Below are 15616 nucleotides of genomic sequence, written 5' to 3' on the forward strand. Positions count from 1 at the left end.
GGGAATCACTCCACCTGGCCAATGGATTTCAACACCAGGGACATCCTCCAGTTGCTTTGTGGCACCATAGTAGTTGAGAGCTATCTACAGTGAGGAAGAATAAAAAGAGAGATTGTTTATATTAAAAAGTACATCTTATACAAAGCCAATCGGTCATGTTGCATATACAGAGAAATCTCTTGGGATTCTGGTCATCTGTTGCAGACAAGATGGCCAGCACACAATGGCAAATTTCACAAAGACTTCTCTTCCCCATGAACTCTACAAGCCCCACCTTCTATACCTTTTTCCTAATGGCCAATTGCATTTATGATATTTCTCCAATGCCCATAGGAACAGATATGTCGGATTTTTCGTTGACACACAATATATGGCATATAGCAGGTTGTGTGATGGTCTACATAGGCCAACTTTGTCCCACATAAAACAAAATACATAATGTATTTCATTTAAAAACAGGGTAAACGGTAAACATTTAAAACAGGTAAAACAGGTAAAACAGGGTAAAAAAGTAAACTCTGGGTCAGATTGCGGGAGAGTGTGTCGGAGTGGTGCTGAGGTGTCGTCCACCAGACGGCGGTCTCCTTGGGTTAACCTGAGGCGGTCCCTTCGGGTGGGTGCCTGGAATGTCCTATCCCTAAGAGAGGATGATCACCTGTCTCTGTTATCATCTGAGCTCAAGCGTTTGGACATCGGGATTGCAGCTCTCTCTGAGGTTCGGAGACCGGATTGCGGCGAGATAATGGTGGGTGGTTACACCTACTATTGGTCTGGTCGCTCTGATGGTTACCATACCCAAGGAGTTGCTGTAGCTGTGTCCAATAAGCTGACCCCAATGATAATTGAGGTAACACCGGTCAACGAGCGTATTATGAGATTAAGGATTCGTCACTCCTTAGGTGTCATTTCCCTGGTCTCTGTTTATGCTCCGACTGAGGCGAGTGATCTCACCGTGAAGGATGCATTCTACGCCACACTCGAGTCTGTGGTTGATCAGTGCCCCAGACGAGATACACTTCTAGTCTTGGGGGATTTCAATGCATCGACTGGAACTGATAGGGACGGTTATGAGGTGTGTGTTGGTCCCCATGGGTCAGGAACTATGAACCAGAATAGCACTAAGTTCCTTGACTTTGCAAGAAGTCATGGACTTAGGGTGCTGGTTCATGGTTTCAGCGCCCACAAGCTCATCGCTGGACTTGGTATTCCAACGCTGGCGGTGTGGCAAAGGAGATTGACCATGTCCTCATTGACGGTCGTTGGAGGATGATCCAGAACTGCAGGGTCTACCGGAGTGCTCAGTTCCTCAATACTGACCACAGGCTTGTTGTAGCAACTCTAAAGCTGAACCTTAAATCCTGGAGAATGGTACCATCCCAGCCGAGGCTGGATGTTGCCAAGCTCAGGGATGAGAGAGTAGCTGAGGAGTTTGCGAACAGGCTGAGTGGACACTTGGGGGGTCTGGGTGCTTTGGGGGTCCTGAAGAGTTGTGGAGCGCCTTCAAGACCACCGTCCTTGATGTTGCCGGTGGATGCCTTGGAGCTCACCGCAGGGCAAAGAAGAATTTTGTCTCTCAAGGGACACTGGATACCATTGACCAGAGTCGCAGGGCCAGGCTGAATGGCAGAGCTGAGCTGTTCAGGGAGCTGAGGCGTAAAACTGTACGTGCACTGAGGGTGGACAAGGAGGCCTATGTGCGAGGAATCTGTGAGGGGGAAGAGCATCACCTGTGGACAGGTGATTCTCGTCCCGCTTACAGGGGAATTTGCGCATTACGTTCATCCAAGCCCATCCCTCGGAGCACTACAGTTCGAGCAGAGAGTGGTAGGCTCTTGACAGAGGAGTCTGAAGTGAAGGCCCGCTGGGCCGGTTACTTTGAGCGGTTGTACCAGGCTGATCCCCCAACTGTCGAGTTGGACGTCAAGGGTGTTACAATCCCTGTTGCTGACCCTCGAATCAACTGTGGTCCACCTACGCTTGTGGAAACACGGGCTGCGGTGAACCAGTTGAAACGGGGCAAAGCTCCAGGGATCTGTGGCATCCATGCCGAACTTCTCAAGGCTGGTGGAAATGCTGCACTCGTGTCGTTGCATGCAGTTTTGTGCTCTGCCTGGAACACAGGCATCATCCCAACTGACTGGAAGAGGGGCCTTGTTGTCCCTCTCTGGAAAGGGAAGGGTGATCGCCAAGACTGCAACAACTACCGAGGGGTGACGCTGCTCTCAGTGCCGGGCAAGGTCTTTGCTCGGATAATTCTCGATAGGGTTCGCCACCATCTGCTTGAGCACCAGCGTCCAGAGCAGTCAGGCTTTACACCAAAGAGGTCAACGATTGACCGTATCCTTGCACTTCGTGTCCTCACCGAATGTAGACGAGAGTTTCGGCAGGGGCTGCTTGCAGCCTATGTTGATCTCTGTAAAGCGTTCGATTCAGTGAATCGGGATGTCCTCTGGAGGATTCTTGGTCTTCGTGGGGTGCCACCAAAACTGATCGATCTGATGTCTGAACTCCACTCTGGTACTGAGAGTGCTGTGAAATGTGGTGGTACCATCTCTGACTTATTTCCAGTTGTTACTGGAGTTCGTCAGGGATGTGTACTTGCCCCCACACTTTTCAGCACTTCTATGGACTGGATTCTAGGGAGGATGTCGGAGAGATCAAGTTGCGGTGCGTCATTTGGGAATGTCAAGATCTCGGACCTTGACTTTGCAGATGATGCAATCATCTTTGCGGAGACTTTAGACATCCTCTTGGGGGCCCTCGAGGTGCTGAATGAGGAGTCGGAGCCGTTGGGATTACGGGTTTCTTGGGTCAAAACTAAGATCCAGGCTTTCGGTGACATCTTGGATGCTGCTGTCCTGTCTGTGTCTGTTTGTGGTGAGGATGTTGAGGTCATGGAGAGATTCACTTACCTTGGCAGTGATATTCATGTCTCTGCTGGCTGCGAGTCAGAGGTCAATAGACGTCTGGGTCGGGCCTGGGGAGTCATGGATTCACTGGATCATGGGGTGTGGCGCTGCCGGTACCTGTGCGGGAGGACGAAAGTCCGAGTCTTCAGGTCCTTGGTACTTCCAGTCTTGCTCTATGGGTGCGAGACTTGGACTCTGACCAAGGATCTGAGACGGAGACTTAATTCCTTTGGTACGAGGTCTCTTCGGAGAATCCTTGGCTATCGCTGGTCGGATTTTGTGTCCAACGAGCGGTTGCTGAGAGAGACTCGGATGAGATTTGTTACCTGCATAGTCCGTGAGCGTCAGTTGCGGCTGTATGGACATGTGGCTCGTTTTCCTGATGCTGATCCTGCTCACCAGATTCTCTCAGCGAGGGAGTCTCATGAGTGGAGGAGGCCAGTGGGTCGACCACGTGCCTCATGGTTGCAACAGGTTGACCATCATCTCAAGGAGATGGGGATGGGCCTGGCATCTGCCTGGGGGATGGCCAGACGGAGGCCCCTGGAGTACCGGCGGAAAGTGGACGCAGCGACGTGCTGTTCTGGCACATGCTCCCATACCTGACCTGACCTGATTTCTTCCAAGAGAAAATCCTCCCTTCTGGACTTGGTAATGACTAACTTTCCTGCAAATGTCTCCTGCTCTTCCTCTGCTCCAATTGGTTCAATTGATCATATGCTTGTGAAAGTCAACATCTCTCTGGCTATTCTCAGAGAGCTGCCTCAATGCCGACGAGTGTGGAATTTCACTCAAGCAGATTGGCAAGGACTCCAAGCAGCCCTCTCTCTTCAGGACAGGTCTCCCACATCGACTGCCCCTGATGTTAACTCAGCCTGGGAATTCTTCCACATAATAGCTATATATATATATATCTATCTATCTATCTATCTATCTATCTATCTATCTATCTATCTATCTATCTATCTCTCTCTCTCTCTCTCTCTCTCTCTCTCTCTCTCTCTCTCTCTCTCTCTCTCTCTCTCTCTCTCTCTCTCTCTCTCTCTATATCTCACTCTCTCTCTCTCTATTTCTCTCTCTATATCTCTCTCTATATCTCTCTCTCTATCTCTCTATCTCTCTATCTCTCTCTCTCTCTCTCTCTCTATCTCTCTCTCTCTCTCTCTCTCTCTCTCTCTCTCTCTCTCTCTCTCTCTCTCTCTCTCTCTCTCTCTCTCTCTCTCTCTCTCTCTCTCTCTCTCTCATGCACAAATTCATCCCATCTCGTTTCAATTATCCTCAATTATCCAATTATATCAGCAACAAATGTGTGTTCACTCTCAGGAGAGACAGAAAATGATGTCTGTTCAAACTCAAGAATGAACTTTCAAGCATGTCTCCCTCCTCTAAAACCTGGTGGTGCCTTATTAAGTCTGTCTCTGGAGTATACTCCCCTTACATCCCTTCCCTCTCTTCAAATGGTATCACAGCCAACTCTGCTCGTGAGAATGCCGAATGCCTCAATTCTGTATTTGCTCCCAAATAGTGGCCCGAACCTGTCACTCTTGGTACCCATCCTTCTCTGTCATTCCTAACTTCTCCTGGACTCTGTCCTTTGTACTTGAGAAGATAGAGAAGATTTTTTTTCAATCCTCGACTCTGACTGACTCTGCTACTGGAATGGACAGCATCAGCTCACGTGTCCTAAAACCTACTCTGCTGCTCTTGCATTCCTCTCTCTGCCCTTTCTACCCTGTCATATGCCCTAGGTCATCTTACATCTGCTTGGAAATCCATCAATATCACTGCACTACACAAACTAGAACGACACTCAGTGGAGCGCATACCTCCGCCAGGCTAAACAGTTTACATTTTGTATCCCACTGATAGGCCGGATCTTGATCTGGACCTGAACCAAAATCGAATCGGCTTGTCCTTGTCACCTAACCAACTCATCCACCGAGATTTATCATAACTCGTCTGCAACCACTTGATACATCATGCTATATATTGCTTTCGTTCCTATCTCAATACTGAATAATTACTTTAAAAATTAAAATTTCTTGTATCCAGATCCGGATTGGGATTTCACCAAAATTGAATCGATTCCTCCTTTACACACACCCAAGCTGTCCACCAGGTTTCATCCACAACTATCCATAACTTTTGAAATACCATGCTATATGGATATCGTTTTTGGCCCCATTTCTCAATGATGAAGAATCACTTCAAATATTGCTTCATAATAGACAGGGGCGAAAACATAACTTTCGGCCACCTTCGGTGGTGGAGGTAAAACTGTGCAGAAACTGATCCCTTTAACTACAGACCTATCAGCTTACTTCCAATCATCAACAAGGTCATGGAATCCATCATATCAGTTGATGTGAAATCCTTCTTTTGTTCCAAGAACCTCATCTCAGATCACCAATTTGGTTTCAAACCTGGTCATTCCACCTTGGACATGCTGCTTCTATTCATCTAGCAATGGATGGAGGCCCTCAATGTCAGACATGAGATCAGGGCCATCTCTCTGGACATAGCTCATGCATTTGATACAGTCTGACATCCTGCCTTTATCTCCAAATTCTCTGCCTATGGGATCCAAGGCCAACTCCACACATGGCTTACTGACTTCCTCTACTCTCGTAGCCAACATGTGGCTCTCAACGGAATCCTTTAATCTCCTCTCCCTGTCAATCTTGGAGTGCCCCAACCCAGTGTTCTGGAACCAGTCCGATTACTGATCTTAATCAATAATGTCCCTGACTCTCTGGAAAATCCTCTTTTTATTTGCTGATGACTCCACCCTCTGTCATGACATCGCTCATCCTTCAAAGAAGCAGGCGACATGCAGCCTCTTCCTTCTTTTGAAACCTTGAAAAAATTACAAGCTGATCAAATGATTGCAATATGTCTTTTGATCCTGACAAATCTCACACTCTCACTATCTTTCTCTGAAAGGACCACCTTGCTAACCCTTCCATCTAGTTTCTCAACAATTCTCTTGATGAAGTTCAGTCATTCAAACTCCTGGGTCTCATTATCAGTCATGATCTTGGGCAAACCACATTTCAAAGATGGCCTCCAAAGCCAGCTGCCGACTGGGCATCCTTCGTCGTACAAATTCCTTCCTTGGCACACCTAAACTCCTCTCCACCAACAAGGCCTTCATCTACAGCTTGATGGAGCTCTCCCCTCAGGACTGGCTTCCCTGCCTCACATCTTGCTCAGCTTGGAGCAGTGGAAACCAAAGCCTTTAAAATTATTGGAATCTTCCGTGATGAAGCCGAGTCGATGGGTCTTTCACTTCGCTATTGCAGACAGGTTGGTAGTCTATCTGTCTTCCACCACCTCCTTTCTGGTCTTGCACCCTCTGCTCTTCCCCCAGGTTTCTGCAGGGCTCAGATGGTCAAACATCAACCCCTCTTCTGGTGAAACTCCCTAAATCCAGGATCACTGCTAACCTTCACTCATTTGTTCCGCTTTTCCCCACCTGTGGAATCAACTTCCACATCTTCTTCAATCTCATGCTTCCCTCCAGGTCTTCAAGACTGATCACAACCATCTCAGATCATCCCCAATCCAAAACCATGAATTTTTTTCCACCCTAGTTAACCCCACCCAAATCCTTCATCCATCTAATTTTCCTGTTTTCCCTTCTGAGAGTTTCCTTCTGTATCCACCTTGTCCACCTCATGCATGTGTGTTTTGCGTCCTGTTTTTGTCTGTTACCTCCTCATCCGTTCGGTGGACGAGCTCTTGCATGAGCCTCGACGATGTATACAAAAAGAAATGCATGCCGACCCTTTAGACTTTCCTATATTTTATCCTCATGGAGGAGTATATCCAATATGATATACTGTATATTAGAACAAAATAACAAATGAAAAAATCACTCATAGAGTGACACTTGGCAAAAGAGAATGAAGTAGAACGGCACTCGGAAGAGCACTTACCTCTGCCAGGCTGAACAGTTTATGTTTTGTACCCCATTGCTTGACTGGATCTGAACCAAAATCGAATTGGCTTGTTCTTGTCACCTAACCAACTCAAATCCACCTAATTTTGTCATAACTCATCTACAACATTTTGTGATATCATGATATTTATAGTCTTTGACCCTATCTCTCAATTTTAGAAATTAGGCCAATGTGGAGCTTTTGACTTCAAAAATAATTAACAAGGAATAACAAGGAAATCCAACACAGGTGGAGGCCATTCAGCCCATCATGCCTGTATGAACATCACACCAACCCATCTACACAAGATCCAAGGAAGAAAATGTAAAAAAAAAAGTATTTAATTAATGAAATAAATTGTTTGTTTTTTGTTTTGTTCCCCCCCCCCCTTTTCTTCCCCTCGGAGAGGGGGCATTGGCTTGGTTAAAAACACACACGAACCACACAACCCCCCTTAACAATACCCCCACAAACAGCACTCCGTACACATACACACAATCACCCATCAACACGCAAACTACCTAAAAGTCATGTCAACATCCTCATACCCCTCTATCTCCATAATTTCCAGGTACCTATCTAATTCTAATTTAAACTTATCTACTGTTTCTGCTGCCACTACCTTTCCAGGGAGACCATTCCATGCATTAACTACTCTCTGAGTAAAAGTCCCCTGCCTTACTACCACCTTAACTCTCCTCTTCTTAACTCTCAGGCTATGGCCCCTGGTCCTATCACTGTCTACTCTGTTGAATAATTAATCTGCACTTATTTTATCTGTACCTTTCATTATCTTAAATGTCTCTATCATATCTCCTCGAAACCGCCTCATTTCCGGTGTATAAAGCCCTGTCTCCTTGAGCCGCTCCTCATACCTGAGTCAAACTCGGCCCGAAATCAATCTAGCAGCCCTGCGCTGAACCCTCTCTATGGCATCTATGTCCTTCCTGAATTGTGATGACCAAAACTGCACACAATATTCTAGATGTGGCCCTCACTAAATTCCTGTACAAAGTTGACACCACCTCTTTTGATTTATAAATGATCCCCCTCCGAATACAACCTAAAACCCGATTTGCATTATCTATAGCTGCCTGGCACTGTGCTGCCTGCTTACCTCCCATATCTATTGCCACCCCCAGATCCTTCTCCTCTGTGACACGCTCCAAAATTACACCTTACATCCTGTAATCTCTATTTTCATTGTTCTTTCCCATCTCCAACACCTTACACCTGCTCAGGTTAAATTACATCTGCCAATCTTTTGCCCAATCTATGCAAGTATCAATACTTTCCTGAATCTGATCACTACCCCCTCTGCTATCCACCTTACCTCCAAGCTTTGTGTCATCTGAAAATTTGGAAAGCTTACTCTTTACCCCATTATCCAAATCGTTGATGTAAATAATGAAGAGTAATGGTCTGAATAATAGTAATGGGAATAAAAAAATTAAAAATTAAAAACGCAGGAAGGGTATTAGCACAAGACCCTATCGAAACCTGAAGGCAAAATATCTGATGAAATTTTTGTTTTTTTCCCCAAACAACATTTTTCCATTTACCTTCCTCTGAATGAAAGTGATGGTCGAATTCAGTGAAATGATGTGAAAATCCTGTTTAAATTTCAAGTCAATCAAATGAAAATTTACAATTTTAGAAATTTGGCCGATGCTGACCTCAAAATAATAGGTGGTTCAACTCGATAACCTGATTTTGCAAATGCTCTTCAAATTTCAAGTCAATCGCATGAAAATTGACAATTTTAGAAATTTTGCCTATGTTGACCTCAAATATAGTTGTTGGTTAAATTCAGTGATCTGATATGCAAATCCTTTTCAAATTTTAAGTCAATCGGATGAAAATTGACAATTTTTGAAATTTGGCCTATGTTGACCTTTGGGCGTATGATGACCGCAAAATAATAGGTGGTTGAATTCAGTGGCTGATATGCAAATGCTCTTCCAATTTGAAGTCAATCGGATTTTTGAAGTCAAAAATTGTGGCCTGTAGGTGATTAAAGGTGAGCGGACAGATAAACAAACAAACGGAAGCGATCAACATACTTGTCAAAAAAATAATAAAATTGCCAAGTAATAGGTCAAATATTGTATGGAATGTAAACATTTTGAAGCCAGAACTCAGATCACTATAGTAACTGGGGAGCACCCTTTGCCAATTGCAAGTAACTATATTTTCCAACAAATGCAATAGTTATAAATTTTAAACCACTTTTCTGTTTGCACAGGTAGCATTGCATATCTCCAGATTACAAGCGAGGCCTGTTTGGCATTCCAATCTGAGCATGAAGCTCATTATGCTGAGATCCCAAGTTCAAATCTTGCACAGGTGTCTGGACTGAGATATTCCAGTGCTTAATATCAGTTCTACCTGAGGTGTGAACTCACACTTCTCACCATTGACACAAACTTTGTTACAATTGGTAAAGTCTGTCTCTAGACGGTACTCCTCATACTTTCGTTTATACCTGAAGGATGGGGTCATGATTGTCATTGCTCATGGTAAAGCTATTTTCCTTAACTGATTTTGCAGAAATGGACAAAATCTCTAACCACTCTCTTCCTGTACCCATCCTAACCCATCCTCCTTCCCTCACTGAAAACATCCCACAACATGTTAACTTCCCTCCCTCCAAGGTAGAGAAATTACTAGCCACTCTTGAATCCTCCACTGCGACTGTTCCTGATGGCATCAGTGCTTCAATACTCAAAAAGGATTCATTTGCTCTGTTTATTCCTCTTTCCTTGCTCCTTGCACGATCATTCTCTGAGGACTGCTTGCTTGCATCGTGGAAGATTTCCGATCTTCCTTTGTCACACATCCAACCTCTCCACCAAATTTTGTGAGAATCCGTCTGCAACTTTTTGAGATATCCTGTTCACAGATAGGGGTGAAAACAACTTCAACATCATCTTCAATCATACCTTCTCATAATTCATAAATTTGGCATAAAACTAACCTTCTCAACGATCGACTAATCTGCATCTCCCCATCACAAGCAAAGTAATGAGATTGATGATAATTGCAACACATTTCAAGACTCATGTTATTTCCAACTCTCTGATCTTTTATCTAAAGTTTATCTTCTGTCCAGATCATTCCACCATGTAAATGGTGCTTCAACTATGTCATCAATGGATGGATGACTTCAATCTCACATCTGGACATCCTCCATTTATTTGATTGGCTGGACCCCACCATGAATTGCAAACTATTAATGAATGGTGTCTAACAATCTTTCCTAGACTGTCTTTCAGATTTCCTGTGTGTGTTCATAAGCAGTAGAATATTGTTGCGGTTTTCGCGCCCGCCGGCGTGCGACGGCCACGTAACTCGAATCGCGGCACGTCGCCCACCGGACGGACAATCCAGTCGTGACCCTCTCGGACTAACGCCGGGAACCAGTCACGGGTGGACCTTTCGGTCTCACCGCGATCGAGCCAATCAGCCCCCGCGTGGGATAGGGTTGCTCGCCAAATTCGAACTACCTAAGTACCCACGCGGAGGGTAGACCGGGCGATCGCACCTCGCCGCAGGTCGACTTCGGACACGGGCCACTTAAGCGACCCGTTCCGTACTATCAGAATAACCGAGCGGTGTTATCGTCGACCTCGACGGTTCGATTAATTATCGGGCGTATTCAGCCCACTACCAACCCTTTACGTGAAGCAAGATGGGGATTCAATGGAGGAAAAGACGAAGCGAAGCGGGAGAACAGTTCAACAATAAAGCACATTTATTCGCGGCACACGGGAAGCACACAAATACAATTCCACCAAATGCACACAAAAAAAGAAAACACAATTCCATTTACACAAAAAGCAAATATAAAAGCGAAAACAATGCAGAGCTAATACCGACTACCGAGCACACGGCAACACTTATACAATTCTACTTCACAGACGGCGCCGACAACACATACCCAAAACCAAGGAAAAGAAATACCCTCAAGAATGAGGCGGGCCTGAGGCCGAGACCGGGTCGCGCCTACCCGTCTGGTGATGAGACGCGGAGCGGCGATGGCCCCGCAACCCGCGGGCCTCGTGGACGGTGTCTCGTAGGGGGTGGGAACGGGGCCCCCTTGGTCGCACTATCTCAGCGCGGGGGGAAACAGGAGGGGGTTGCTGATGCTCGGGGTATAGAGGATCTTTATTATCCCTGGTGTGCGTCTCCACCTCGGCCAGGTCGCGCTGCCGGCCTCCCTCGGGCGTGCAGCTCCTGGCACCGACGCGAGCACCCCCTCGTCCGGCTCTCTTCAGCTTCTCCAGCCACTGCAGGCTTCGGGCTCCAGACTTCCACACTCGTCCCCTCCGTTCCGGCTCCTTCTCGTTCTCGTTCTCTTTTCGTTCTCGTTCTCCTTCGTTCCGACTCCTTCTCGTTCTCGTTCTCGTTCTCGTTTGCGACTCTCCGTTCTCGTTCTCCTTCTGACTGACGAACACCGTCCTTTTATCCCCCCGTAACTTCGCCTTTGACCCCCTCCCTTTGACCTTTCACCTCGCTCCCCATTGGCCCGAGAAAAAGTGGGCGTGAAGGCTTTTTGATCCACAAATTTGCATATATCGATCGTTCTGGAGGCGGGGCCAAATCGCCCCTCGCTCACCGATTGGACGGCAAAAAGTGGGCGTGTGTCGTTTTTGATCCGTTTTTGAAGCACAAAATCCGTGATTTTGTACACGCTGTTCGACGCGCGTTCTGCATGAGTCCAACACCGGTACCCACAGCGGGGCAAGAACGGTGGCGATGCTACGGTTGCGAGGTGTGACGGGAAGGTCGTGGCGGTTGTGGTGAAGCGGCGTTGTGGTTGGTGGTTGATGTTGTGGTTGTGATCATGGCGGTTGGTCCAAAATAAAGATAGTAAAAGAAAAACGGCTATCCTGAAGAGTCGCAGCTCGCATAAATGACATGTATTCCCACTAGACAACGGGTTTGGGCCTAACTACACATATACTTGCCGAGATACCTCACCTAAGGGACCTGAATGGTGGTTTGCGAATTTGGTAACCACAACACTACCCCTTCCCTTTTTACAGACTCGTCCCGAGTCGTCAAATTTTCGTGTGCCATCATGTGTAGTTTTCCCCTAGTACATTTTACCTACGGATCCCTGAGTGCGACATTCATGGTATTCGTGTCCCCAAAATAAATAACCTGAGGGCTGCGTAACTACCTAAACAAACTCACTCACACGGACGACTTAAATAAAATTGCCGGCGCTAGACAGACATGCCGGGGGCGCACTCATATTTACAGTACATCTTAACCTTAACTTACAAATTTTACACTAAACCATGGCCCAGGATCAATGAACTCTGCAAAAGAAAAGCAGTTAGCAGGGAGCCAGGCTGCCCGCATGCAGTCTCTGGCTCAAAACAATGCAGGTGACAGGGAACGTGGCTGGCTGCTCACACGCAGTCCAAGGCCTTCCCTTTTGAACTGAACGCAGTGAACCACAACGGTGCATGGGCTGCAAAACGCAGTCTCCGTGCCAGCTCAAGCGGCACACGCAATGAGCACAACGAATGGATGCATGAATGGACGGACGCAAACACGGTGCACGGGCCGCCACTGCAGGCCCGTGTTGTAGCTGCCAACAGGGCAGTTCTTGCAGCTTGCAAACTGTTGCCTTGATCCTGGCGCACATGGCAATGAACAGGGGGGGGGGGGCAAAGCAAAATTGAACGGGGCTGGTGAACGTGGGCAGTGGGCATGGCATGGCAAAGGTAGCGGGCAAACACAGCCCGGAGAAGAAGGCCGCTGCAGGCAAACTCAGCCCGCAGAACCAGGCCGGCACAGGCCTCGAAGAAAAACAGCCAGCAGATGAACTGGCCGGCACAGGCCTTGCAGTAACACAGCCAGCAGATGAAGCTGGCCAGCTTTTGCCGTCAGTGGAAGTTGGTGGAGGGAGTGCGGTGGTGCTGGCCACTTGGAAGGCGGGCTCGGACCTACCTACCCGTCTCCCTCCCAACCTATCGCCTTTGCCTGTCACTGTACATACCCACTCCCTTAATTTGTCAAACCCCAATTTAGCCCCAACTTATTTTTTTGTTGTTTTTATTTTTACTCCCCCACTATAAATCGTCCCCTAACCCCCTTTATCGTCCTTGTTCGGCTAACCTATCCTGTCACCTAGCCTACTCCCAACCCCTACGTTCCCTTCCCGGAGGGGAATAAGGGAGAGCTAACGTCCTGTGTCGAGGCCCAACGAAGCCTCAGAATGGCCTCCCCAGAGTTCGGCGATCTTAACACCAAGTGGGTCCAGCGGCCCACAACGACAGCGAGGGGATGGATGGTGCGGAGGGGTACATCTCCTAATCTACCCTAACCATTTAACTGTTAAACTACCCCGGGGCTTTCAACAAGCGCCTCTCGCTTAAACTATTGGTTCTAACAACCCAGATTCCCGTCGCCTGTGTTGGTGTCCTCACAATTTCGGGCCTCGCCCCCAATTTTCTCTCCGTGCCCTCACACGGTCTCCTGGCTGGGACACGTGGCTCCCTTTGGCAGGCACGACCCTCTGCCGAATCTCCCGCTATGGCACCCCCGGGCACTACACTGCCTCCGAGCCTACCAGCTCCCTAACACCGGGGAGTGCCCCCCATGGCACCTCCCCTGAAACGCACACGTGGCAGGCCGGCCTCCCGGGCCCCTTTCCGAGGGTCACCCGTGCCCACTGCACTGCCCACGCGGCTAATGGCGCCCCGGGCCCCCGCACCAAGCAGGCGCACCCGTGCCCACTACTCTATCCCGGCCCCCCATGGGCCCATGGCCTACCGCGGCCGACTAGCCTGGTGCCCGGGGTACCCACTCAGCGATACTCACCTTTCGCAGCCACGCTCCCAAGCCCGTCAACAGGGCTCCTGCACCCCTCCAAATGGGTCTCGAGCCTACTTTCCCACCAACAACAAAACGACCTCCATTTTTCAATTTGACTAACCCAGCTAACTCACTCTACACTGACCCCGGGGTCCCTTGGGCGGGAGTCACTCCTCCCCCCCATCACTCATCGCACCATGCATTCCCCATTCACTCCACACACACAGACCCGCTGGCCTCACTCACTCAACATGTCCTCACCTCACAACTCACCAACTCTTCAACACACTCACCGCTGAACTCTGCCATTCTTCTAACTACATCCCCTAACTAACTCGTGCTCCCACGTCGTCCCTTAAACTACAGTACGTTCCATTTAACACTACGTAGCTAAACTACGTCCCCTCTCCACATTCACTGCCTGTCACTGTCTCCAAATAATCCCAAAAATTATTTACCATTAATCAATTTCCCAACCTAAATCTGGCTACAATCCCTCTAACTAATCCATTCCACGGACTCCATGAGGACTTACCCCTGCCCCATGAAGTCGGTCTAGCTAAGCTAACCCTTCCCCCTAACTAGTTTCCATCCTGTGTCCCGGTAAGGGGGTCTTTCACCCCTTGCCCAGGAATCCTGTACACCCGAAAGTGAGGCTTGCTTTTTTTTTTTTTTTTTTTTTCATGCGCAGCACCTGCGCGGCAACTCAGCGCTCGCGCACTTTGCACCTGCCCGTGACGTCATGCAGCTGCACGTGTTCCTCGTCCCTCCTTGGACGGGACCATCCGGCAGAGATACCCCTCCTGCCGGATTCCAACCCCACGTGCAGCCATTACGTCACCGTGCGCATAAAAAAAACAAGCCCCACGTCTCGAGGGGTTCCCCACGCGAACACATGTGCTTTGCCCGTTGGAGCTTAACACACATGATCGCGTGGAGAACCCGTCCGGTCCAAATCCATTTACCTGCCTAAACTTTGTCCGTCCGCGGGATCGGCAAATCCACCGCTGGCGTTTCCGGACCGGGACTTCACTCTCGCAAGCGAGCACGTGGTGGTCTCGTGCGTTGCACAGCACGAACCGCGTGCTCACTGCTGGGTGAACCCGGCACGGTCCTCGAAACAGCTACAGCCGCTACCCGGCTTTCGTTCCTTACATGTCTCCGTCGTCGCCTCCATTCAACCCACGCACACCTGCGTGTTACGACGCACACAGTCCACTCCATCACATTCACACCGGGAGACGCGGCTGCGTGCTCCCGCATGCCAACCGACATCTCCCTCACATACCGCTCTCTCACACACACGGTCTCCCTTGCACACAGCGACCTTGCACACGGCCGTTCACTCACGCGTGCCTCACTACTCACACAAACCATACTACTCACACACGCGGGGGCACTCACCCGCGGTGCCTCATCCACACACCGTGCCTCACTCATACACGCGGGGGCACTAACCCGCGGTTCCTCACTCACACTCCGTGCCTCATCCACACACGGCGTGCTGGGAAGCACGTACTCCGGCACCATCGCCACCACACCACTCACACGTGGTGCCTCACTCATACTGGCCGTTTCACTCACACACACGGCCTCACTCACACACGGTGCCCCATCCACACACGCGGGGGCACTAACCCGCGGTGCCTCATCCACACACGGCGTGCTGGGAAGCACGCACTCCGGCACCATCGCCACCACACCACTCACACACGGGGTCGCTTCCACACACGGTGCCGCACTAACACCTTGCACCACACACACAGGGACAACCACACTGGGGATTCGTGTCCCCACAAGGGTCTCCGGGGCCTCTATACCCCCCAAGCTCTCCGTGCACCTGTCCACAGCACCCGTCCCCTCAACCTCGCAAAGCACGACCGAACTCACCTGGTCGTGACTCGCCTCAAGGGGGCATACTCCCTCCCCTCGTTC

General features: G+C 49.0%; 1 protein-coding gene across 3 annotated transcripts in view; it reads right to left on the reverse strand.

Annotated features, from left to right (window-relative positions):
- The window catches only part of LOC147015980 (atrial natriuretic peptide receptor 1-like), a 206338-nt gene that overhangs the window by 94100 nt on the left and 96622 nt on the right, over positions 1 to 15616 (reverse strand). For all 3 annotated transcript variants that reach the window (XM_085848663.1, XM_085848662.1, XM_085848661.1), the window contains one exon: positions 1 to 84. This exon is cut by the window's left edge and continues 46 nt beyond it. In XM_085848663.1, the coding sequence (XP_085704789.1) occupies positions 1 to 84 (84 nt within the window). The remainder of the gene's footprint in view (positions 85 to 15616) is intronic.

Source organism: Eptatretus burgeri, chromosome 12 (assembly GCF_056783735.1).
Source record: "Eptatretus burgeri isolate ZD-2024b chromosome 12, Ebu_testis_v1, whole genome shotgun sequence".
In the NCBI taxonomy this organism is placed as follows: domain Eukaryota; kingdom Metazoa; phylum Chordata; class Myxini; order Myxiniformes; family Myxinidae; genus Eptatretus; species Eptatretus burgeri.